Consider the following 25,707-nt stretch of genomic DNA (forward strand, 5'->3'; position numbering starts at 1 on the left):
TCGCGAGAGCCGGCTCTCCCAGCCCCCTTCGCTGCTCCTCGCCTCGCTATTGGCTGTCCCGCTGCATGAGCCACGCCCCGCCGCCCGAGAGAGCTCTGTGGAGTCTCGCGAGAGCAGCGGCTGCGGGCCCTTCGGGGGCCTCGTGCGGGGAGCGGTGTGACAGGGCGGGGCAGTCCGCGCCCAGGCGGAGGGTCGAGCAGCGGGGCCGGGGCGGGCATGGGGGGTGCGTGAGGGAGCCCGGCCGCCCGCCGGGGCCCGGGTGGCCGCCGCCGCGGTGTGAGGGGGGGGGAAGGAGGGGAGAGGCGCTCCCCCGCCAGCGCTGGGGGAGCCCTTGCGCCAGCGGCGTAAGTGGCCGCGCGGGGGTCTCGCGGCCTCAGGGGTGGGCGGAGCGGGGGGGGCTTCGGCCGCTTCTCCCACCCCCGCGGGCGCCGGGCGCGGAGGCAGGAGCCGGGCCCAGCGCTCCCCGCGGAGCCGGCGGCGGAGGAAGCGGGCGGAGGGGCATGGAGGTCTCCCGGACGGAGGCGCCCGCGCCCGGCCCCGTCTAGGGCTCCCCGCGGGCCTCGCCCCTCCTCCTCCTCCTCGGAGCGCGGCCGCGGCCGGGCCCGGCGGGGAGCGGGACCGGGGCTTCTGCACCAGAGGAGGAGCCGGCCTAGGTAAGGGCGCTTCCCTTCCCTTTGGTCTCTGGGCGGGCGGGGACCGGCTGCCCCGGCCCCTCGGGCGCTCTGCCAGGCCGAAGATTGGGTGCGAGCCCTGGGGCTGGGCCCGCCTGCGGCCCGCCCTGGCCTCTGCCGAGCCGAGTGCGTAGCGGGCCTCCGGGGGCGGAACCTGCCCCGCGGAGCGAGGTGCTGCCCGCAGGCCGGGTCGTGTGAATCCTCGTCCCTCGGACGCTTTAGTATTTTTAAACGACCTCGTATAGATATCTTTTGGTTTTGTGTACTCACCAATTCAGCAGCATTTGCATGGACGAGGTAGGTTTTTATACTGGAAACGTTACGGAAACATCCAGAAGTTGAGCGAGTTTGATAAGAGGGGAGCGTTTAATCCAAGTACTGCTAGCCTAAGATTAATTTCCACGTGTCGTTTGGGTCCCGAAGTCATGGTGGCCACCCTAACATGGGATCTGACGTTACAGTTGCTTCACAAATATTATTTTTCGGTGATGTTGTAGGAGAGGGAAGCCCAGTTTGTCAATGCGGAACGCGAAAATCCCCATTGCAGGGTTCTCAGGCTTGGTAGTTGGGAAGAATACCAGGAGAGCTCCTGTGAGTCTTGCTGGATAAGAAACATCTGTGTTTTAATTTTGGATTTGGTACATCTCTCAGTCAGAGATCAAAGTATGGATGTAAATATTGATACGAAAATAGAGAGATGTATCTGCCAAATTGAAGGCTGAAAATCTGTTTAAAAGCCTGATGTTTGTACTGCTTCAAAGTCTGTGTGGCCTGATAATAACTTTTTTTTTTGCATGTTGTTTATTTCAGGAAAGATGCTTTAAATAGGAAGCAGCTTCTGTACTTTTTTCCTGAAAAGTCTTTTAATTAGAAATGTGGGGAGGGTAATACCATGCATCATTGTTGCCTTTTCAACAGTCCATCTTCGTATTATGTGTTTTTTCCTCCTGAGAAAAAATAATTTCTTCGAATTAGATATCTAGTATACTAAATATATGGACTGGTAAGAGTTCTAGAGGGTATTTGTCTCCATGTAAATAGATACTTAAAATGGGAATTCTTGTCGGTTTTTTTAAAAGCTTAACAGTTTTATAGGAGCTAATGTATGCAGTATGGTATCTAAATACTATAAGAGGTAACCTCTTTGAAACTTGCATATCCTAGTAAAATAATTTTATGCTGTATAAATTGCAGAGCAATCTTGTGATGTGATTTTTTTTTTTTTGCCTTGTACAATTTCTTTCTGATTTTGATCTGTTTCTTGTAGGAAGAAAATGAAAATTTTCTCTGAGTCTCATAAAACTGTTTTTGTGGTGGATCACTGCCCGTATATGGCAGAATCCTGCAGACAACATGTTGAATTTGATATGTTAGTAAAGAATCGGACCCAAGGAATTATACCTCTAGCACCCATATCAAAATCACTATGGACGTGTTCAGTGGAATCGTCTATGGAGTACTGTAGAATAATGTATGATATTTTCCCTTTCAAGAAACTGGTAAGTTCTTCTAGCCATAGCATGTGTGATACTTGATAGTACAAGGAATATTTTCCCATTTTAATGAAAACTTTTGGTATAATTAAATTAGAAGATTAAATATAATTTATTATATAAAATTTTATTTGGGCTGTCAATACACTTTATAGTTATTTAACTTGGTTTGGGTAGTATGTGAATCCCATTACATATTTTTGGGACCTTTCATTGTCTTAATGTCATTTTGTAACTCAGTGCAAAACTTGGAAGGGTGCTTTAAGGTAACTTACGGATTTATTACTGTGTTCTGAGCTAGAAGTTTACACAAGCTTGAGTTAGGTATTGCTTCAAATAAAATTTTGTTTCTAAACGTGCTTGGTAGCATTTCTTAAGGTTTTTGGTACCAACTTTGAAGGTATTCTGAGCTTTAGGAAGAGGTAGGATCTCTCTGAAGCTGCAAGTTTGGAATAAGTGGGAGAACACCACAGCACACATCTTGTTTAGAGAACTAAGTACCTGGTGGGCTCTGTAACATTGTATCATAAATTAAGGTAACTAATCCCTGTTTTTTGAAATTTTTTTCTCATTATTGAGTAAACAATTGTGCAGTGTCCTAATGGTTAGTTACCCTTAAAAAACTATGGAAGTTAAACCACCTTGTGACAGTGATGTTGGTACAATGTAAAGATAAAGGAGTACTGGCTGTGTCAGCAGCTGAGGCAGAGGCCCGGCACTAGCAAATATTGCTGGTAGTTCAGTGGTTGGATGCATGTCAGCTGCGGTGCCTTGGTGGATTGCATGTCTTGGTGCTCAGACAATGAACATTTAATTAAAACTCTAGATCACTTAAGATATGGTCACATCCCATTATGGGATTATATCAAGTGTATGCTTAATGGATTTGAGTCAGTTGGCTGAAATGGAGCTTGTGTGGTATGAGAAACTGAAATGGAGATGGAAATTGTGCTTCCTTTTGATTTTTTTTTTTTTTTTTTTTTTGGTCATCTTTAGAGCATATTTTGCTATGTGATGTTTATTAAATCTTGCTAGATGTTTATCCCTGTGATCTACCATGACAGTCTTTGGAAATGATTTGCAATATGGCAGTATTAGAATTTATTTTGTAGCTATTCTACTGAAAATTATTACCTGATTATTAAAATATTTCATAATATCCTGCAATGCTAATTTGGTGTAGAAATTGACATAGTAACTTAAAAATATGAGTAGGAAGTTGTTAGTCATAATGTTACTGAAGGGTTAAATGAATATAACAGGAGTGGATGCTTTTTGTTTTTTTGTTGTCTTATATCTCTTACTTCTAATACTCTGGAGATCTATGCACTGACAATCCAAACTAAAAGTAATTTGTGTGTTTGGATTTGGGAAAGTAGCCATAATGGCTGTTACCTGTATGACTGGCTGTTATTGTCCGTGTGCTTTTTTTGATCCTTTTAGGTGAATTTCATTGTGAGTGATTCTGGGGCTCATGTCTTGAATTCTTGGACTCAAGAAGATCAGAACTTGCAGGAGGTATGCTTTGTAACTTCTCTTTTATATTGTAAGTCTAGTTTAATTGCAGAATAGTAGCAACTTCTTGCTATGTTCAATATGAAATAACTTTGGTTAATTAAAATGTTGGTGGATCTGGTCTGAAATTATTATGTAACAGAATTTTAAATAGCTGCCTGTGAGGCTGGACTATTCTATAGGCAACTTTACGTAATTAAAAAATAATCCAGTAGCTTTCAGTATAGGATTACATATTAAAATAAATGTTACGAAGAAATTACCTATGTATTTCTTCTGCAATTTTGTGATGCTTCTTGATTTTTAAATATGGGGATTTTTGTGCATTTGCATGGTAGGCAAATAAACTGTGTAGGAAAAAAAGTTGTAAATATTTTCTTTGCTCTCGTTTTGTTTCATACTGAATGGCTTCATCCTCCGAAAAAATTACTTCGGGGAGGAACTGCATTTCCAAATTCTCAGAAAATAAAAGCAGGTGGCAACTAATAATGTTAGAATTTTTCAGGGGTTGGATATAACTTGCTATTAGAGACAGGTATTTTTTTGTAATAAATGAGATTATTATATTCTCAAGGCTTAGTAACAGTTAATAAATGAATTGTAAAGGATAATTTAGGGCCAAATGTTTTCCAGAAGGCTGGGGACAGATAATGGTCTTTAATTGCTCTGTTTGGTTTTCTCCCAGCAATATTAATTTGCATGTAAAGTGAGTTATAATGATGACTTCTTTTCTTAACTGATCATTTTAACAAATGACTGGAAAGTAATTTTCAATAATATTTTCTTTCTTTTTAACTAGTTGATGGCAGCGTTAGCAGCTGTTGGGCCACCTAATCCTCGGGCAGATCCAGAGTGTTGCAGCATACTTCATGGTCTGGTTGCAGCAGTTGAAGCACTCTGCAAAATAACAGAATACCAGCATGAGGCTCGAACCACGCTCATGGAGAATGCAGAACGTGTTGGAAACAGAGGAAGAATAATCTGTATTACTAATGCAAAAAGGTATGTGCGATAATGTCCTTGAACCATTTAAAAAAGAGTAATTTCATACATTTTTGGAAGTGTTTCATTGTTGTGAATTAATGCCCTAAGTAGAGTTAAAACTGGTTTGCGTCCTGTGTAGATGATTTCATGCCATATTAAAGGTTTCATTTATGGGAGGTCTGCTACAATAACCAACCAAAAACTTCCCACTTGAAATAGGAGAGCATTTAGTGACATGCTGCTTTAAACAGGAGTATGGGTTATTCTGCAGGAAAAAAATTATATTAATATATAAAGATATATTAATCTATAAATATATATAATAGATAATGTAATACATGAATATATAAATTTTCTTTCTAGTGACAGTCATGTTCGGATGCTTGAGGATTACGTTCAGGAAACCATTCATGAGCACAACAAGCTTGCAGCTAATTCAGACCAGTGAGTATATTCTCTACAGGTATAGTTTCTCTTTTTCTGCACGTGCCTGTTAAAACCTCTGTGAAATATGGGTGTATTTTGGTCACTTAAAACTTACTCTGATGGACTGTTTCAATGCCTGTGTGAAATAGAAAATACAAAATCATGATGTTGTTGACTTAGAGCTTGTGTATAATGATTAGTTTTTCAGTATCACCCTTCATCCTCATAGGACAGTGTTTCTTTAGGTTGTTATCTGCTACATCTTGCTCCAAATGAGACACGTAGCTGTGCCTTCTTGTATACTCTATATTTGTAGTCAGTAATGCGTCTGCATTTTTTTCTTGGTAACGCTGCATTAGTTTTACACTGATCTTTCTTTGAGTAAAATAGGTAACTTCTTTGAAACTGGTTTTTGATTTCAAAATTATTGTGTTGCCTGACGCTTCCCTTCAGATAAAGGAATCTCTTGAAATACAGGTTGCGTCTCTTCTGAGAAGTCATTTTTCAACCCTATGTTAAGCAGTGAACTGTTTGGCCCAAGGACTGTGTATTGCTTTGTAAAGTGCCTAGTAGGTTGAGATCCTATTCTTGGTTGCTCCTTAGGCACGTGAACAGCAGAAGCAGGAGTCTCCCGTAGCTACCTGCTGCAATTGCAGTTTCATGTGTGTACAAAGGATACTGCCCCAGGGAATTGGGTTCTCGGTCCACTGTAAAGACAGAAAAGTGGTCTCATTCCTGTAGGTGGAGATGTGGAACAGTGTCTTGATCTCTCAATTTCCAGCCACTTTAGGACATGAGCTTCTTATCTGGGTAGTTGTTTTGATATTCACTGGAGTCTCCTTACTAATACCTGCACACACACTTGGAGACACAAACGGAGTGTCAATTTTCAGTTGAATGAAGCTGAACAGATTACACCAGTTAAGGATCTGTTCTGTTGCTATGTCCAAACAGAAACACAATGCTATAGCATCTGAAGAGCTAGAAATGTTACACAGTTTTTTATTATGATAAAAATTTATTTTGAAGGATGCGCTTTTGAAAATCATGAATGTAACCTAGTTTCTACAGAATGCTTTCAGCAACAGTAGGATGTATTACATCTTTATGATTCTGTGTTCTGGAAATCAGATGAGTCTTGGGAGAATTGGTCTAATTTCTAGGAGACAGTCTGCCATGCTGTAGGCTAAATAGAATGTTTATTTTTAAGTCTAATGCAGATTCAGAAATGTGAGTTGGTCTTAATCCACACTTACCCAGTTGGTGAAGACAGCCTTGTTTCAGATCGTCCTAAGAAAGAGGTAAGGAGCTTGAAATGAGAAAACTTGTCCAAGGATTAGGAACTATGTCAGACTCAAAATAGGCAGTGCAAATTAAGTGTTCAGCAATTATGTTTTGCGCCTCTGGTCTCTGGGGTGTTGGAAAAAGTACAGGTGATAGCTCTCTGACAAGTTGACAGCCTGCATATTGCTATCTGAAGAGTATGTTTTCTTTTGTAGTCTTTGTGCATCTGTGGTACCTCTTTTTTCATTTTATTACTTATATTTTTTTCAGTAATTCATGACTCTTTTTAAGTAAGCCCATTAATAATGTAGAATGACACGATGTTGGGTTTGATGTTTTTTTTGAGAAGGAAATGCACACTGAGGAACCTAATGGAAAACCATTGACTCCTTGGTGTGTTGAAGAGGTTAGCTGGGTAACTTCCCTGCTGTTTAAGCAGATGCCACTAGGTAGCGCAAGCCCTGTTTTCCCAAGTATCTGTTACTGAGAGATGTGGTTGTTGTTCAGCACTGTGTGTTCCATGTTATCCAGACTAACACATCAGCATTTTTAGCCTTTTGGTTGAATGGTTTTCTCATGAAACCAAAATGAGCTTTTGCATAAGTTCTGTTGTTTCAGTGTTAGCAAACAGAATGCCTTTTTAATGAAGATCATTGCAAAGCATATCTGCTTCCAAATGAAAGGGTTATAGAGTGTAGGAATGCAGAATATGCTTGAACTTCATAAAATACTTTATGTATTCTACAGATAACTTTAAAGATTATTTTTCAAAAAGGTGAAAGGTTGCATTTAAGAAATTACTCTGTAAATTAACATCTCACTTGTTTGGTAACAAAAGCACATGAGCTCTGTGGACTTCCATGCTGTGTGGTGGTGGCTGGAAACCAAGTACGTGCAAAATATTTTGTAATACATTCTGTTCTTCATCAGTCTGCAGTGCTCGGTATTTTAATCTGCTGTCTGTAAGAAAGAGAAGACATAAGAAAAAAGTCTCATTCTTAACATGAAAAGCATCTAGTCCTGCATATTATTTTATAAATAATAATGACTATAATAGCTACCTTCCCGAGATTCTTTTCTACGAAACTTTTGTGGTTGTTGAAGAAAAAAAAAAAGTGAACAGAAGAGAATAAATTTACTGCTACTTTCCTCTAAGACAGTCGTCTTTATCACTGTGATTTTTTTTTTTTTCTTTTTCAAAAGCCTAAAACTTAACTTGTTGGCAAGCAAAAAATCAAATGCAACTTATGGCTTGTGTTTGTTTTGCTTGTGTATGTAGGACGCACAGGTAGCTATATAAAAATGACTTTGTTCCTGTTACTCAGCAGACAGAACAGCTAAAGACTAGGCCCAGAGCTACTATTAAGAGGACTTTTTTTCCCCATGTGGAGCCTCCTGCGTGGAGGAAGCAGGGCGATAAACAGGATCAAAACCTTGGACCTCAGGAGGGCTGACTTTGGCCTCTTCAAGGAGCTACTGGGAGGAATCCCGTGGGCCAGGGCTCTCGAAGGCAGGGGGGTCCAAGAGTGCTGGTCGCTGTTTAAATGTCACTTCGTCCATGCTCAGGAGTGGTGCATCCCCCTGAGAAAGAAATCGAGCAAAGGAGGCAGGAGACCTGCATGGTTAAACAAGGAGCTTCTAGCGGAGATCAGGCAGAAGACAAAGGTCCATGGAATGTGGAAAGAGGGGCAGGCCACTTGGGAAGAGTACAGGAACGTGGTCAGAGCATGCAGGGATGCGACGAGGAAGGCCAAGGCCCACCTGGAATTGAAGCTGGCAAGGGATGTCAAAAACAACAAGAAGGGCTTCTTCAATTACATCAGCAGCAGAAGGAAGGCTAGGGACAATGTGGGACCGCTGCTGAAAGAGGAGGGTGTCCTGGTGACGGAGGATGCAGAGAAGGCAGAGCTACTGAATGCCTTCTTTGCTTCAGTCTTCAGTGCCAAGGCAGGCCCTCAGGAATCCCAGGCCCTGGAGGCAAGAGAAGCAGCCTACAGAGAGGATGACTTTCCCTTGGTCGAGGAGGACTGTGTGAGGGATCGCTTAAGCGATCTGGATGCCCACAAATCCATGGGCCCCGATGGAATGCACCCACGAGTGCCGAGGGAGCTGGCGGATGTCATTGCTGAGCCACTCTCCATCATCTTTGAGAGGTCCTGGAGGACAGGAGAGGTGCCCGAGGACTGGAGAAAGGCCAATGTCACTCCAGTCTTCAAAAAGGGCAAGAAGGAGGACCCAGGGAACTACAGGCCGGTCAGCCTCACCTCCATCCCAGGAAAGGTGACGGAGCAGCTTATCCTGGAGGCCATCAACAAGCAAGTGGAGGAAAAGGTTATCAGCAGTAGTCAGCATGGATTCACCAAGGGGAAATCACGCCTGACCAATCTGATAGCTTTCTACGATGACATGACTGGCTGGGTAGATGAAGGGAGAGCTGTGGATGTTGTCTACCTTGACTTCAGCAAGGCTTTTGACACAATCTCCCATAATATCCTCCTAGGGAAGCTCAGGAAGTGTGGGCTGGATGAGTGGTTGGTGAAGTGGATTGAGAACTGGCTGAATGGCAGAACTCAGAGGGTTGTCATCAGCGGCTCTGAGTCTAGTTGGAGGCTGGTAACTAGTGGTGTCCCCCCCGGGGTCAGTACTGGGCCCAGTCTTGTTTAACTTCTTCATCAACGACCTGGATGAAGAGTTAGAATGTACCCTCAGCAAGTTTGCTGATGTCACCAAACTGGGAGGTGCGGTAGACAGACCGGAAGGCTGTGCTGCCATTCAGCGTGACCTGGATAGGCTGGAAAGTTGGGCAGAGAGGAACCTGATGAGGTTCAACAAAGGCAAATGCAGGGTCCTGCACCTGGGGAGAAACAACCCCATGCATCAGTACAGGCTTGGGGTGGACGTGCTGGAGAGCAGCTCTGTGGAGAGGGACCTGGGTGTGCTGGTGGATGACAGGTTGACCATGAGCCAACAGTATGCCCTGGCTGCCAAGAAGGCCAATGGAATCCTGGGGTGCATTAGGAGGAGTGTGGCCAGCAGGTGGAGGGAGGTTCTCCTTCCCCTCTACACTGCCCTGGTGAGGCCCCATCTGGAGTACTGTGTCCAGTTCTGGGCTCCCCAGTTTGAGAAAGATGAGAAACTACTGGAGAGAGTCCAGCAGAGGGCTACGAGGGTGATGAGGGGACTGGAGCATCTCTCCTACGAGGAGAGGCTGAGGGAGCTGGGCTTGTTCAGCCTGAAGAAGAGAAGGCTGCGAGGGGACCTAATATATACTTACAAATATCTAAAGGGTGGGTGTCAGAAGGATGGGGCCAAGCTCTTTTCAGTGGTGCCCAGAGACAGGACAAGGGGCAATGGGCACAAACTGAAGCAGAGGAAGTTCCAGCTGAACATGAGGAAGAACTTCTTCCCTCTGAGGGTGACGGAGCACTGGAACAGGCTGCCCAGGGAGGTTGTGGAGTCTCCTTCTCTGGAGATATTCAAGACCCGCCTGGACAAGGTCCTCTATAGCCTACTGTAGGTGACCCTGCTTTGGCAGGGGGGTTGGACTGGGTGACCCACAGAGGTCCCTTCCAACCCCTACGATTCTGTGATTCTGTGATACTAATTCTTCCTATTAACATTTAATGGCTCAAGTTGTTTTAGCACACTTCTAATTTTTTGAGAATTTGTAGCAACTGCACGGAACAACTGACGTAATGGGCAAGATTCTGAACAGGAAATAATTTTTGCTTCTTCCTTCTTAGTTTCCATGGTGGTTTTTTTGGGGGTGGTAGTTCTTCCCCTCAGTCAAATTTAGCAGTATGAATGTGCTTATTTTAGAGTTCAAATTAATAATATTTTTACATGATACTGGAGCCTAGTCAATGAATACTCTGTCATTTTATTTTAGCTTTCACCTGTCTTAACCAGTGAAGTGCACAGTGTCCGTGCGGGACGGCATCTGGCTACAAAGCTGAATGTTTTGGTACAACAGCACTTTGATCTGGCTTCAACCACAATAACTAACATTCCTATGAAGGTAATATTGTGTCTATAGCTTTGTGTTACTAGCTTGCATCGCTTCTGAATTTGTTTGAAAACTTTTAATGTTTATTTTAATTGAATTTTTACATTGTGTTTCTCTCCATATCATATTTTGTTTTGTTTTTTTTTTATTAGCCAACATTCAATGTCTGTGACCAGGTTAGTAAAAATAAAGGTGGAAAAAAGTAAAGAAGGATCACAGAACAAAATGTTGTATTGCTGAATCTCAGTTTTTGATGTAGCAATACAAGTGTTATTTCAGTTCTGTTTGTATTATTTTATATAAATACAATCTTATTTACATCAGATTTGTGTTTTTCTAGTTGTGTTTAGATATTCTTGACCATTGTGCAGTATAGTGGCATAGTGAGTCTTTTTCCTCTGTTTCATTATCATGCCCACACAGCATAAAGGTGTTTGTAACTAATAGCTGGTTTTTGACTAAAGGTTTTCCAGTTTGAAGATCCATAGACTAGAAACAAGGGAACAGGGGATATATCTAGTTAAGAAAGATATTAAATTAAACATAATCTGTTCAAAGGTGTTTATGTCCCTATTTTTTAGTATTTTTGGGGAGGGAAATCAGTGCAACTAAGAATTTCAAGTATTTCCAAGTTTACGGTAATCTGCTGATCAGGCAGCAAGAGACAATTGAAATGGAAGTGTCAGTATTAAAACAAACAAAAAGGGCAGGGGCAGGTTAAATTTCCTGATATAAACAATTCATCAGGTCTAATACTGTCCATTGTTACTTGCATCTTTAAGAACTAGCAATATTGTATGGATTTCATAAGTTAAAACATGAAATTAAAAATTATTTTCACACCTTTATTGAAACTTTGACATGGGTCATGGTGTAAATGTGACTGAAGTTTGCAAATACCTTGTCTGTAACTTTGACTTGTGTGCTGCTGGTATGCCTCTCCCTTCTGCCTTTGTCCTTATAGTAATAGACTACGTTGGGTTCTCTGTGGTGTGTGGTTTGGTTTTTTTTTTTTTTAGCTTGGAATAAATTACCAAGGTTACTGTTCTGTTTTTTTGCTAGTCCTCTGCAGCTGTTTAAAGATGCAATGTCCTCTTTACAAACATCCATTTTTTAATTATAAGCTTGCAGCTGCAAGTATGCTTTTTCTGTATCCTAAGTGCAAAAAAATGATGAAGTTCTAGGTGTGTTTCCTGGTTTGAATTCTTGAGATTTTTAGCTATGAAAAGCAATTGCCAATCTGTTCTGCAGTGACCATTTGTTGCTGCTCAGTAAGTTGTAACTGCCGGTGGCGTTCAGTATGTCGTACGCTTCCTTCTCTGATTTAAGCAGTATTAATTAAGCGTATTGTTTACCTACATTTCATACTATGCACCCTGTCATGACATTTGTATAAAGAGGAAACCGCAGGGTTTCAAAAAAGGGAAAAAGAGGAAAAGCAGATGGCTGCATCTTTAAACAGGTCAGACAGCAAACAGTTTCCTCAACATTGCAATCCCGCTGTTGTCTGATGCACTTTGGAGACTTTTTGTTTTCTTCTGGAGTGCAAGGTAAATGTAGAATCGTTCATTTATGAAAACATTGACCTCTAGCTAAAATAATTATATTTCTTTCTACCTTTGCCTTTTAAAGGAAGAACAACATGCTAACACATCAGCCAACTATGATGTGGAGCTTCTCCACCACAAAGAGGCACACGTTGACTTTTTAAAGAGTGGTAAGTAGAAATAGTCCTCTAACAGTGGTTTTTGGTCAGCCTGCTGGAAGTATTCACAAAGAAGGACTGCAGGCTTCAACTTGATGTAAATTTCAGGCATGATTAGTGAATTTTCAGTTATTCCGTACAACCCAAGCACTTGATTGGTAATGTTGGCATTGGAGTTTTACTTGTTACAGTGATTTTACTAAAGGAATTACCTGTTGTGGGTATTTGAGGAAAATTATTCCTTGCACAACTGAACTTTTAATCTGTTTGTTAAGTAATAATAGTTGACATCACTTATATCCTATAGACCTGTTTATGACAGTAATTGCTTTGGGAAAGACAATAGTTATTTGGCTTTTGAGTTTTCTTGTTGTATTTGAAATACCTAGTATCCTTTTTGTGAGTTTGGATTTATTACCTAGTATTGCTCTGAGGTGAATTTTTAATAACTCAGCTGAGGTTAGAAATACATAGAAGTAAGTGTTATGCAAAACTATTTTGTTCAGACAACAGTGGTTGATGTAGTATTTTGTTAGTAAGTGAGGCTAAAAATTCTGTATTAGTAGAATTAAAACCAAAGCCAAGCAGTGAAAAAAACCCCGGTCTGTGCCAGTGTGTTATGGAATACTTGGACTGTGTGCCTTTTCAGTGCTGAAGCCTCATTTGAAGTTTTAAAGGCTTGTATGTGCTTTGTCTTCTCTTGCTGCATTGACTGTGATTTCTGTTATAGGATTCAGCAGCGTTAAAAGCTTAGTCTGATTTACTGTGTGTAGAATATGTGTGTTTAGGTATAACCTGTAGATAGTTGTTTTACTATCCTAAATTATATTACATAGTTTTAAAGCATATTGGAAAGTTGATCATTGTTTAACATTTAAGTGAAGAATTTAACAAAGGATTTATGTCAGAGGTATTTAATGAAAAATGGAAATTTTTTTTCTGAAGTTTGAAATTGTATGGTTTGTAAGTAGCCATTCTAGGGAGTTTGTGGGCTTTTTACTCTTAAGGGGATTACCATTACTTTGAGGAAAAAGAGGTAACTCCTGATGATCATATACAAGTACTGTGCTCTGTATTTTAGTGGAGCTTATGATTAAAGATGGGGGAAAAAGAATAGGATGTTACAGTAATGAAATCAGACTCACCTGAACTTGTGTTACCATATTGAAAGCAAAAAACTTTTGTAAGGGCTCAGAAATAGTTTTGGAATATCTATTGGCTCAAGGAATAAGTCTGCTAGTAAAAGGAAAAAGCAAACTCCCACTGCAATTCCTTTTCAAATTTTTTCCATCAGAACTTTGAGAATAAATTCTGTTCTTAGATTCTGTAAATTTTTGTTTCTTTTATTTGTTCTTACATAGATCTTTCAGCTGTAATGGCTCTGGCACTAGGAAAGTAGGAATACAGTTACATTGATCTTATTTCTGTGAAATGCTGCTAGACAATTTTTAGATGAAATCAGTTTGGCCTTTAGATAATCTGAGAGATACTTTCTAAAGTGATTCCAGTTATTTAATCTAACTGAAAAAAACAACTTCTGCAAGTTACCTGCATGATTAATAAGCAAATCAAACAAATCTCTTGAGTAAATCTCTTTGATATAAAATAAAATTTATTACATGAAAGATTAGACTAAACCCTACCATATTGCATACAATGTTGTGTGTTGATGTACGTGTCACGTTCCTCCCAATTACTGTGGATTCGAGCATTTTCAGTTGCTGTGCTACTGTAATTCTGAAACTTCATACAAAACTCAGTTAATTCCTTCCTGAGAAAATGTGAGTCAAAGATGGTGAAGAATCACAAAACTCACTAGCGGAAATGTTGTTTAGTGTACCAAGGAGTATTGATAATGTCTGTTTTAAGGCCTTCATGTGGTTTTTGCCAGATCAGTGATCAGTGAGGTGTTGAATGAAAGTATTTTGACGATAAAACATATACTGCCAGCAAAACATGTTGAGAGATGTTCGGATTGAATCTGACATGGCAAAGATACTGGGTGATGAGACCAAATACTTCTTTCCCCAAAAAGCCCAACTTGTCAAATGTGCCTTTAGATCAGTTTCAGTTTTGACTTTGGGATACATTCTATACAATAAATGATCAGCTCTAACATTTGTTAAGATTTCTGATTTTTGTGTGGAATATTGAAAAAAGATATCGTATTAAAGTCCTAGGCATTTTGGAAGCAAAAATTGCCTGTTATAGATAAATCATATCTATAATTTTCTAAATGTTGAATCAAACCTGTGGAACATACTCTGGAGCTACAGTATTCTGTTTGCCAAATTGGTTTTTAAAATATATGCAACGGCTGCTGATTTTAAAAGGTTATTTTTTCAACTGCCACTGCTAGTATTTTATTTGCTCAAGTTGGATATCCAACTTTTAAAAATTAGATTACATCTTGTATATGCTGTTATAAATATTTTGTACCTTAAAAGTTTAGAGTGTTTTGCTGTAATGAAGAAGAAAATATGGTTGATCACATGCTTTTTCTGACTTTGTATTGCAGGTGATAATCATGTAGGTGGCAACAGCAGAGAAGGCACGTTTAAAGAAACTGTAACATTAAAATGGTGTACTCCTCGAACAAATAGTGTGGGTAGGTAATGTGGTGTCTTACAAAACTGATATTCTGACTTGTGTTGAACACTGTTCTCTCAGTACACTGATAAGAATCTGAACAAAGAGGTAATTTGCTTTTTGTTAATGCTGGTTTCACGTTTTGCTCTATAAACCTTGCCGCTGACTGCACTCTGCTTTTCTAATGGTCATACAATGCTCTTCTCGTCTTGGTTGATCAGTGGTTTGTGTAAGAGGTGAGAGGGATAGTGAGAGGGATAGTAATGTTTTTCTTGGTGGCTTTTTTCAGTTTCCTCCTAAGTATCATGAGGTTGTTCCTTGACTGCAATGTTCAGTAATTTGCCCTTCTCGCAGGGCGAAGTATACCATGTCAGTTCCACAGCTATGTTTTTAACACAGCGGCTTTGAGGCATTGAATCTTTTTAGTCTTAAATTCTTGTTTTGGAGAGGGAGCAGTCAAAGTACTATCTTTAGTGTAATCTTTTGAGTGCTAAGTAAAAAGCTTTGTAAAGGAAATTAAATGTATGCAATGATACTATCAGTAGACTAGACCCTCTTAAACTTCCAAATCTGAGTAAGGGAGAGTGAGACGGAGGATTTGGGGTAACATAGGAACCACTTGGCCATTCAGCTCATGCACGCTGTAGACTATCAGCTAGATATGTTGACTATTTGAAACAGCAGGTCAAAAATATATTTAAGAGAAATAAGAGCAGGTTGGTGATACAGTGAAATAATTCAGGAGATAAAAGAACTGGAGGTCCTGCTGGAAATAGGGCTTGGGAATGTATTAGGTTCTTGGAGTTGAGGGTACGGGAATGATTGTGGGGAGATGGTGCAAGGAGCAGACTTTTAGATCGAGAGACAGCTAGACTTTTTAGTTATGCCGATTTGTGGAAGAAACTCCTCCCCTTCCTTTGTTTTAATTTGTAGGGTGTTTTGTGTGTGCATGGAACTACACTCTCAACTTATTTACTCATTTATTTTTCAGAATTACACTATTGCACGGGAGCGTACAGAATTTCACCAGTAGATGTAAATAGCAGACCTTCTTCATGCCTTACTAACTTTCTCCTAAATGGTAAATTTGTGTTCTTGGCTAATAATTTAATGTTTTAATTGTTAATACTGTGAGTACAGTACTTACACAGTTTGGCTTGTATGGCAGTAAATGTCTCTGCTGTAAAAATGTCCAGTTTATTTTAAGATTTCATAAATAAGAGAAGGAAGTTGTTAAATGTACTCAAAGGCAAACAAAATGTGTTTTGAAAATTGAAGATGGGAAGAAAGATGTAAAGAACAAGCAAGTATTGAATTTTGGTAGTTCTCTTCTGGATCCAAATGTAGAATACTTTTCACTTTATCCTATTTAGTAGGAAACCCTGCTTTCAGTAGGTGATAGTGCACTTGATCACAATGCTTACTCTGACTGTTGCAAAATATTAGCAGCTTATGTCTGTGCCTGATTATTAGCAGATGCTGGGTAGCCTCAAAAAGCTCTTTTAAGAGGGTTGTGAGCAACTAAGTGTGTTGGTCAACAGAAGCAGACATACCGATGTGTACTGGGATCAGTCAAATAACTAGGTTAAATGTACTTATCTTTTGCTTATCTGCAAGATCTTGCCCATTTTCATGAATAATGTTATTATAAGAGGTTGCCATTTAGATACATTTTGGAAAGGTGTTTCTTCCAAACAAGTGATATGTTGTCAATGTGAATTACATGTGGGTTTTCAAGTTTGCGAACAAAATAGCATTACAAGAATCCTTTTAATGGAATGTTTTCTTCGGTCAAGTTGTTTGAATGTCTAAATAAATATGCACTGTTTTTTTGAAACATTATATTTTTATGTATTTTTTTCTAAGGTTTTGTGCTGAAAAAGTCCTTTGATTAATAAAAATTATTAGAAACAAAATTAATAGTATATGCCAGATAACCACTCTCTTCAGATCTTCTGCTTGTACTTCATCATAACAAACAACTTATTTGGAGAATGCACCCTTTTATAGTTAGTGTATTCTACTGGAAATAAGACAAAGGCAGTTTTATTTCTCTGTCTGAAAAACAGTATCCATTTTAAGCATTAAAAAATAGTGCATTTGATACCTTTATATTCAATTAGGTTATCTTGTTTTTCAGAAGTTGCTTTTAATGAGAGAGTTTCCATAGTAGGACCAAGTAAGTTTAGTATGCAACGTATCTGTAATAACGAAAAATAGCAAACTGCACTTATACTGTATACCATTTGAATGTCTTACAAATATGTATTTTTCCAAAGAATAATGTCCTACAGAGAAAGTGATTGGTTGGTCCAGGAGAAGAGGGTTTTTTGATCTTTCTGGGTAGAATTTAAGAGCATATGACACTATGTTCTGTGTAAAGACATGGAGTAAATACTCAAAGGAGATAGCTGTTTCTTGTTCAGCTAGGTGAAAACTCAACTTTAATGGATTCAGAGTCTTACTGGCTAGATACAAACCTGTACTGTGTATATGTAGCTTTTTAATTTAAAATTGCAGCACGCAGTAACGGATGAAACTGATGTTTCCAACAGGTCGTTCTGTTTTGTTGGAACAGCCACGCAAGTCTGGCTCTAAAGTAATTAGTCACATGCTCAGCAGCCACGGAGGAGAAATTTTTCTGCATGTGTTAAGCAGCTCGCGATCAATTCTAGAAGATCCCCCATCAATTAGTGAAGGGTGTGGTGGAAGAGTCACTGACTACCGGATTACAGTAAGATTCTTTTCATTTTTATTTTCTTTTTTCTGAAGTTGTTGCTTATCTCAGATGACAAGAGATGTAGTGCAATAGATGCGTAAAGGAAATGTTGGTACGTTTGCTGGAGAGCTGGAGTGAATTGCATGGCCAAACTGTTTTTCTTTGTACTACTGATATGTATTTAGGACAAAGTAGCACGTCTGCTTATCGTTATGCCTGCTTCATAGAAATCCTTAGTGTGTCAAGGAAGTACTTGCCTCATTATGCACTATGAGTATTCAAGGCTTGTTTCTGATTCTAGAATAACATTTTTCTTGACAAGTTTTTCCTGTGGGCTGGATACATGTGGGACTATATACTGCTTTGTAGTCAGAAGGATAGATTGCACGTGAGTGGTTTGTACAATAAATAGAAGAGATGAAGTTGTCAGCTTTGAACCACAGATGTGAAGCAGACAATCAATTTGCATTCATTTTGGTTTTTTGCTTTTTTTTTAACACATCCTTTGTATCTGTTGTGAACAAGCAGAAGTGGCTTCCAGAAAAACAAAATAAAACTCTTACCATGCATGAAATACCTTGCAGATCCAGAAGGCTTCCTCATCAAAAACCTTGCATAAGTTTTTAACCCATATTTTTATGCAACTATTTTTGTGTTCACCCCGAATAATGTACATCTGAAAGCTAGAGGGTTCTGGTAGTTAGGGTCAAATTTAGCAGTGGGGATGGTACGCAGTCAGTAATAAGCAAGACTGTGCTGTTTCATCCACTCAGTGAAAGTTGCTTTGTTAGAGAAATGCCTAATTGTATCTTGTTTGGTTATCATTAGGATTTTGGTGAATTTATGAGGGAAAACCGATTAACTCCTTTTCTAGAGCCCAGATATAAGATTGATGGAAGTCTTGAAATTCCATTGGAACGTGCAAAAGATCAGTTAGAGAAACATACTCGTTACTGGCCTATGATTATTTCTCAGACTACCATCTTCAACATGCAAGCTGTAAGTAACCTGGGGCTTGTATCCTTTTATTCTTGTTCTGGATTAAGTTTCACCTTGCCACTTGATGAAATGTTAACTCTATAAGTCATTTGGCACAAAATCAGTTTATTTTCAGTTTTGTTTTCACTTAAGTACTCTGAATTTAATGTAAATAGATCATTGGAATGCCATCTAAATAGGGTGGAATATTTGAACCTGACAGCTACAGCGCTGCTAGATAAAGGAAATGTGCATCTGCTTTTATGCCTCCTCAAAGTTGTTACTAAATGGAGGATAAGAGGGGGTGTTCTTGTTGTGTGTTGTTCCGTGGTTCCATTGCCTTTGATTTCTTCCTGTTTCTCTCCTGCAACACACAGAGATTTTCCTTGTTGTTGACTTTTGTTTTGTCTTGCAGGTAGTGCCATTAGCCAGTGTGATTGTAAAAGAAGCAATGACTGATGAGGATGTTCTGAATTGTCAAAAAACAATATACAATTTGGTAGACATGGAGAGGAAGAACGATCCACTACCAATTTCAACAGTTGGTACCAGAGGAAAGGGTCCAAAAAGGTTACATGCATATCTCTCTTTGTTATGCTGGACTTTTTTCAGAAATACCCTGTGACATTGTTTTCATACATAACTTTAAAAATATGGCTGAAGGTAATATATAGTAAACTAAATGCTGTACATAAGCAAAACATGTGCTGTGGATACTTTGCTGCAACATTTAGGGGCTATCACAGTACTGATACTGCTGTATGTTAGGAAAAAACCACATAATTTTATTACCTAAGGATTGTATGTTTAAAAAAATATGAAAACAAAGAAAGTAATTAAGAAAGGTAAGAGATTGCAAGCTAGGTCAAAGTAGAATAATTTCAAATTAATAAAAAGGAAAACTTAAGCATATTATAAATCAACAATGCTTTAAAATTGGGTTCGATTAGAATGGTCAAATACTTTGAAACATTTTTTTAAAATATGGGCTACTCCTTTAAAACAAAAGTAGAATATCCTGATATCTAAATCATTGTGATATGTGTTGTATTTCTAAGAATTGGTTGAAAAGAAATTCAGCTACAGAAGATTTGCCCACATGACTGGATGTTATTTACAGTAGCATGGTATGATTCTTTCTTTTTTTTTTTTATCCAGAGAATTAAATAGTAATTAACTTACATGTCAGTACGAGGGACCCTCTGTGTATCCTGACATTATGTAGTTAGCAAACACCTAAGAGGATTCAAAAGTGCCTTTTGGCAGTGAGATCTTGTGGAAGTTAAGAATTTTATTTTGGGGGACACAGTCTATTTCAAGTTCAACTTAACTCTGGATGTTAATGGGGTAAATGTTACATGCAGTGTGGTTTCAGGTTTCAAGGAGGGAGTGATCCCACGTGGATAGACCTCCAGTACAAGGGGACAGAGAATCTGTATGGAGTTACTTGTTTTGGGGATTTTGGGCATGGTTGTTTTTTTTTGTTTCTTAAGGTCTGTTTTTTAACCTTAATTTATTCAAAGGTTTAATGATCTAGGTAATCCTATATGCAATATCTTTTTTCTGGCCTTGCTTAGAGATGAACAGTACCGGATTATGTGGAATGAATTGGAGACCCTTGTACGAGCACACATAAACAACTCTGATAAACACCAGCGAGTCTTAGAATGTTTGATGGCTTGCAGAAGCAAACCCCCAGAAGAAGAGGAGCGCAAGAAACGAGGTAGAAAAAGAGAAGACAAAGAAGACAAGTCAGAGAAGTTGGGCAAAGACTATGAATCAGATAAACAATGGCAAGAATCAGAAAGGTAAATTTTCTACAATGAAATAAAATTGTAGCATAATAATTTTTGTCCTGCCCCACTTCGTAGGGGAGAGGAATTGTGGTGAAACAGTTGCAGGTTTCAATTTGATGTGTTCGTGCTTGTAACCTTGCCTTACTACCAGTGAGGTTTTTCGGATCAGTCACCATTGCCAGCCTTGGGAAATGGGCATCTTATTATGGTGCCTACTTCATCAGACTTTTCAAATGAACGTATTTTACAAGCAGTATGGTTATTGGACAAGTTGTTGACCACTTAGCAGGGCTTGGCAGCATGGGGAGTCACTGCTGGATTTTATCTTAACCACACCACTTATTAGACATTAAACTGCTTTATAGAAATTTAAAGCATGACTTAAAAACTAGGGACAGGCAGTTATTTTCTCTTGACCTGTAGACAGTTAAGTGTTCAGGTAGATAAACAATCCAGATTGATTTGGCTCTCCTCTTTAGCTGAATGTCAGGATTGATTGTCTGTATACCTATTGCTGTAATTCATGTTCTTACTGTAACTTGTCTAAGTGGTAAGCATCTGCCAGTCTCTTCTAGAGGAAAGTTTTCCATCTTTCAAACTACTGTTCTAAAGAGATCAAAACCACTTTGTGGTAATAAGCTTAATTGGCATAAGTTTTGTGCGTTCTATGATGGTTTGGGATAATAGGACCTCTGCACCTACACTATTGTCACCATGCTGATGACCTTTCATGCCTTTCTGGGTATCATCAAATCCATTCCTGCAATTGCTTTTACTTTCACATGTGAAACAAAAATGGGGACTGAGATAAGAGGAATTCTTACAGAATAGGTCTGAATTCAGGTAGAAAAGATAATAGGAAATTGTGTGGTATTTTTATATATTTGTTGTTACTTGGTCTTTCCTTCAAAATTCAGAATGATAAACTGTCGTCAACTACAATATATATACTGCTAACTAACTTCAGTGAAATGATATTTCAGGATTCTTGCCTTTAGCCAAATAATCCTCTGGATAAAGCCTTGTCTTCCCTATTGTTTTTACCCATTCCAAGGAGTCGAAAGAAATTTCATACGATATGGGTTGCATGTGTCTTTGAGGAGTACAGAATGATATTGAGAATCATTTGTGCTGCTCTAGCGTTTTTTTGCTTCACTGTTTTCCTTCCCTTTCAAACAGGTTAAAAGGTCTTTTGGATCGTGAAAAAGAAGAACTAGCAGAAGCTGAAGTTATCAAAGATTCCCCTGATTCTCCTGAGCCACCCAACAAAAAGCCTCTTCTTACAATGGACGAAATGCCCACAGTTGAAAAGGCAAAAGGTAAACAAGAAGAATTGCAACAGATAATTTCTTTCAAAGATAAAAGTTGTTGTACTAGTCTGTATTTTCTAAAGTAATGAGATGACTCTTCTTGGACTTAATGCTAAGGCAGTGAGGATAATTTTTAGTTAAACACTTAGTGTTGAGAAATTATTGATAAATATGTTAACCTCAACAAATGTGTGTGAAAAGAGAGATACAAAGGTGCTATGTTGGGTCTACTGTTAGGCACTTGGGTTGGCAGGGGTTGGACCAACTTCTACTGGTGCTATTTGAGCTACTGTATGTCAGAAATGTAAGGGCAGATATCAGAAATTACTGTCTCCTGCTGACTAATAAACATGCCTGCGCAGTATAGTTGTTGGAATGGGCAGTTCTGTCTGACTTCTTCTGTGTTGTGAGCTGTTATCTGTTGCAATGGCTGAGCTGATGTTCCCATTATGCATTTGAAGCAAAGTCTGTCATATGTAATGTGATAACAGCTGAGTAGTTGCTTCATATTTTGTATTTAGCTTCTGTTACAAGGTTGTTTAATATTAGTGATTTTAATATGTTGTACTAACATGGCCTGTAATTTCTTCCAAGCCTTTATAGTGATGTAATGTTTAATAATTCAGAAATTGTATCACTTAGTCTTTTTACTTACAATTTTAGGGCCAATGTCCTTGCTGTCTTTATGGAGCAACAGGATTAATACTGCCAACTCTAGGAAACACCAGGAATTTATTGGTCGTTTGAACTCTGTCAATAATAAAGCTGAGCTATATCAGCATCTGAAAGAAGAAAATGGGTTTGTATCAATAAATGCATTGCTACAAATAACTTAGCAGTAGTCAATATGCAGTGTGGAGGAATACTTCAGTTAACAGCATTAAAAAGATTCCTTACTCTGAGGATTAAAATGTATAAATGCCTGCCTGCATCTCTCAGTGTTGTTGAAGAGCCACAGTAGTGTTCACTTTTCAGATGTTTGCATCTGTGCTGAGCAAGGCTGAATGCTGATAAATGGTTTTCCCTGTGCCTGAGTGATTGCTCTTGCAGCGAAACTCATCAGCTTCAGGAGCTTAAACAGTAACTAAGTTAAAATTTCTTGTGCCAGTCTGCTGCTTGCTTCAGCTTCCAAATGAATGACTAATACAAAAATATTATTGATAAGAGTGGTTGAATCTTACGCTGTGCTGTAATGTAGTTGATAATAGTCTGTGTTCTACTAAAAAATACCAAAAAAACAGCTCCGCTTAATAGATGAGTGGTAGTCAATGATCAGTGTAAGAAGGGTGAAAATAAAGACCTTGAAACAAACTACTAAAGGTCAAATTTTAGAGAGATGATCTGTAGTCACATGAATATGGGCTTTTGTCTTTTGAGGTTGATAATGGATAGCTTTTTGTGGTGGTTACTGGAAAGTTTCTTTGCAGAAACTGTTCCTTTATGTACTGATTGCTGCTTAAAGAAGTATTAAGAGGAGATAAGCTTGTGTATGTTGGGGACACGGAGAGACAGGATGGGTAGTGAAGTAAAAAATATTTATTAAAAAATATTTCGTTCTTATTTTTTTTCTTAATCTGATTGTATTTCCAATAACAAGCCTTACCAATTGTTGTCTTACATTGCAGAATGGAAACAACGGAAAATGGAAAAGCAGGCCGGCAGTGATGATTAATTTTGTGTCTTTGGACAAAACTTGGCTGAATCCCAATTGTAAATTTATTTAATGCTGGAAATGATATTGGTACCACTTCAGTACAATTGTAGAGCTCTGTTTTGATTGGTTTTTACATTTTTCTAGTTTTATTTTTGCTATGAAATACGAAATCTGCATATTGCATTAAATGAACAGTGTGCAAATAGGAGCTGTCATGAAGTATTTCACAGTCATGTTTTTAGGAGGAAGAAAACCTCTGCTGCCATGGACTAAATCGAGTAATCAAAAATGTTAGAGTTTAAAGTCGGTTCCCATAAGTATTGTTTGACATTTCAAAATGAATGATGACTGTTTAAAAAAACAATTCAAGTAAGTGATAATTGACTAATAATATTGTTAAATTTGGTTCATGAATACTTTTATTTATATGAAACTTCCTCAGGAGTCTGGAATTATGGAAATAATGGCACACTGAGTACCTAGTCACTGAGCTGAGAAAATGCCAGTCTTGGTTTTCAATGAAGGGGTGGGAGAGTGAGTGGTTTTACAGATAAAAATTGTTCGTTTAAGGACTTTTAAACTTGAGTAGAAATGATCTTTAGAAAGCAAAGCCTTTCAGGTTGTTGTGCTGGAGTTAAGTCTTTGTAAGCGAAAGTAAATAAAATTTTTGCTAATCATTAAATTATTTTTTTGATGAAGTAGGCCCTCTAAGGCACCTGTGGTTTTAAGTGTAAGCTTTTTGAAAATCACGGGGAGACTTATTCTGAATATTAATAGCTGTGAAATGGTAAAGTAGGTGATTTGTCTTCAGTTTCTTTGAATAGAGCTTTTTTATCTCTTCATGGAGAGTAGAATTCTCAAACAGAAAAACTCTTTCTCCGTCTTCGGTCTGATCCCTTGTAAGATTCTTGGGTGGGCTAATGAAAGATGAATGGCTAAACTCTCCAAGTAGATCAGTCTTCTCTGATCTGTATCCATGGCCTTATTCCATCTTCTGTAAGCAACTGCAGGTCTCACAGGTTTGATATGTTACAGTTTAAGTTGATTTTAGACACCTCTGAGCTTTTCTAAAACTAAATTAATCTATTCGTATTTCTTCGCCAGAAACTTTAAATACCATATTTTGTGCTGACCAGATCTGAACACAGATACCATGCAAGTATTCTTTGCGTACATGGGTAGCCGAGTCCTTTCTTCAGCTATGTTTAAGTACCATGTATAGTTTCAAGGTGATTATTTAGCCACTGTGATGCAGATGTGTTTTCTGTTAAATGATTTTTAGAACCATTTTTATGGAGTGACTGAAGAGTACTTACACAATAATATTTTTTACCATATTCTAAAACTTAACGTAGCTTTTGCAGCAGCAATGTGTAATTTTTAGAGATCCTAAAGTCTGAGAACTTATTTTCACTACTTAATTGAAAATAGGATATTAAGAGATGTAGTGATGCAGGACATCCTATCTGAAATGCTCTGATGGAGAAAACTACCATGGAATTATTGTTTCTCGTAAGTTTCTGGGTATCAGTCTGGATAGTTCTCTTGCTTACTAAGGAAACTTTGAAGTCTGGAACCTAGTGAGCATGTAAGTATCAACTTTCTGCAGTTTGGTGCTAGTCTAGAAAGGTATAAGTGAAAGGCTTGTCCGGTGCCTTGGGGAACTGTGTGTATTGCATCTCATGATGTGCCACTAAAACGCAGCTGCAGAATTTAAATGTGCCCAGGAATGAAGTACCTTGTTAGAGGAAAAGAAAAATTCTGCACCTGCTATTAAAATATGTATTTGTTTAGCTTGTTGACTAACTACATCATCTGCTTTTGGAGCATCTGCCAGGTAAGACTTCAGTAATTAAATGAATGGGGGCCAGTTCTCCAAGGTGGATGACTGTGGGCCTGTTCTCTGAGGTGTGAGATCCTGTGAGGGCTGACGTTTCCTGCAGCAATCGTTTAGATTTATGTTTTACCAATCTTAAACTATTGACTACAGCGAATTACTGCTGCTTTGTTGACTTCAAACTTTAGAGCTGGTTTCTAGCTGGGTGGCCTGTGGAAAGCATTGAAGTAGTCATCTAGAAGAATCTGCGTTTATCCAAAAAGTTATTCAACGCTGTAAACCTGGACAAGTGCTGCTTCTTCATGCAAGAAGATGTAAGTCGCGTCACTACTGTCATATTCACAGAGCAACTGTTGTCCCAAAAAAGAACATAAAATGTTAGCAACATTTTCATATGCACAGCTAACTAGTACGTGTTGTTCATCTGCTCCCATATGTATGTTGTAACTAGAGGTGGATTGTACGTGTACGATGTACACAAGTATGATGTAATCTGTTCAAATACTTTCACTCTGTAGCTCTTGGTACACTTGTGGCTAGTGAGCTGTTCAAATTCTCTGTCTATGCCATGACTACTGGTTGAGCTGTGCGGTTGTTATGATTGGGTGGTGTGAATCTGAAGTTTGGAGAGAAGACGAGCTAGCGGAGGCTGCAGGGACCTGCATTGGTGCATCATGCTGGCATCCAGTTGTTTGCAAACATTAATCTGCACTACATCATAAAAGTGGACCACTGGAGAG

At 38.9% G+C, this 25,707-nt stretch overlaps 1 protein-coding gene across 2 annotated transcripts; it reads left to right on the plus strand.

Moving 5' to 3' along the window:
- Positions 1-192: 192 nt before the first annotated feature.
- On the plus strand, positions 193-23,828 carry INTS13 (integrator complex subunit 13). Of its 2 annotated transcripts, XM_075439306.1 has the most exons (17): positions 199-653; positions 1,939-2,170; positions 3,608-3,682; positions 4,479-4,681; positions 5,027-5,107; positions 6,300-6,390; positions 10,263-10,391; positions 12,012-12,096; positions 14,603-14,692; positions 15,665-15,754; positions 17,229-17,407; positions 18,221-18,391; positions 18,786-18,940; positions 19,948-20,178; positions 21,346-21,485; positions 22,140-22,275; positions 23,102-23,828. In XM_075439306.1, exons 2-17 carry the CDS (start codon positions 1,946-1,948, stop codon positions 23,139-23,141), a joined length of 2,121 nt encoding a protein of 706 aa, XP_075295421.1. In that variant the 5' UTR covers positions 199-653; positions 1,939-1,945; the 3' UTR covers positions 23,142-23,828. The 2 variants fall into 2 exon arrangements, with proteins under 2 accessions (XP_075295429.1, XP_075295421.1); XM_075439314.1 differs by lacking the exon at positions 22,140-22,275 and having other exon boundaries at positions 193-653.
- Positions 23,829-25,707: the final 1,879 nt, after the last annotated feature.

Source organism: Opisthocomus hoazin, chromosome 1 (assembly GCF_030867145.1).
Source record: "Opisthocomus hoazin isolate bOpiHoa1 chromosome 1, bOpiHoa1.hap1, whole genome shotgun sequence".
Taxonomy (NCBI): Eukaryota; Metazoa; Chordata; class Aves; order Opisthocomiformes; family Opisthocomidae; genus Opisthocomus; species Opisthocomus hoazin.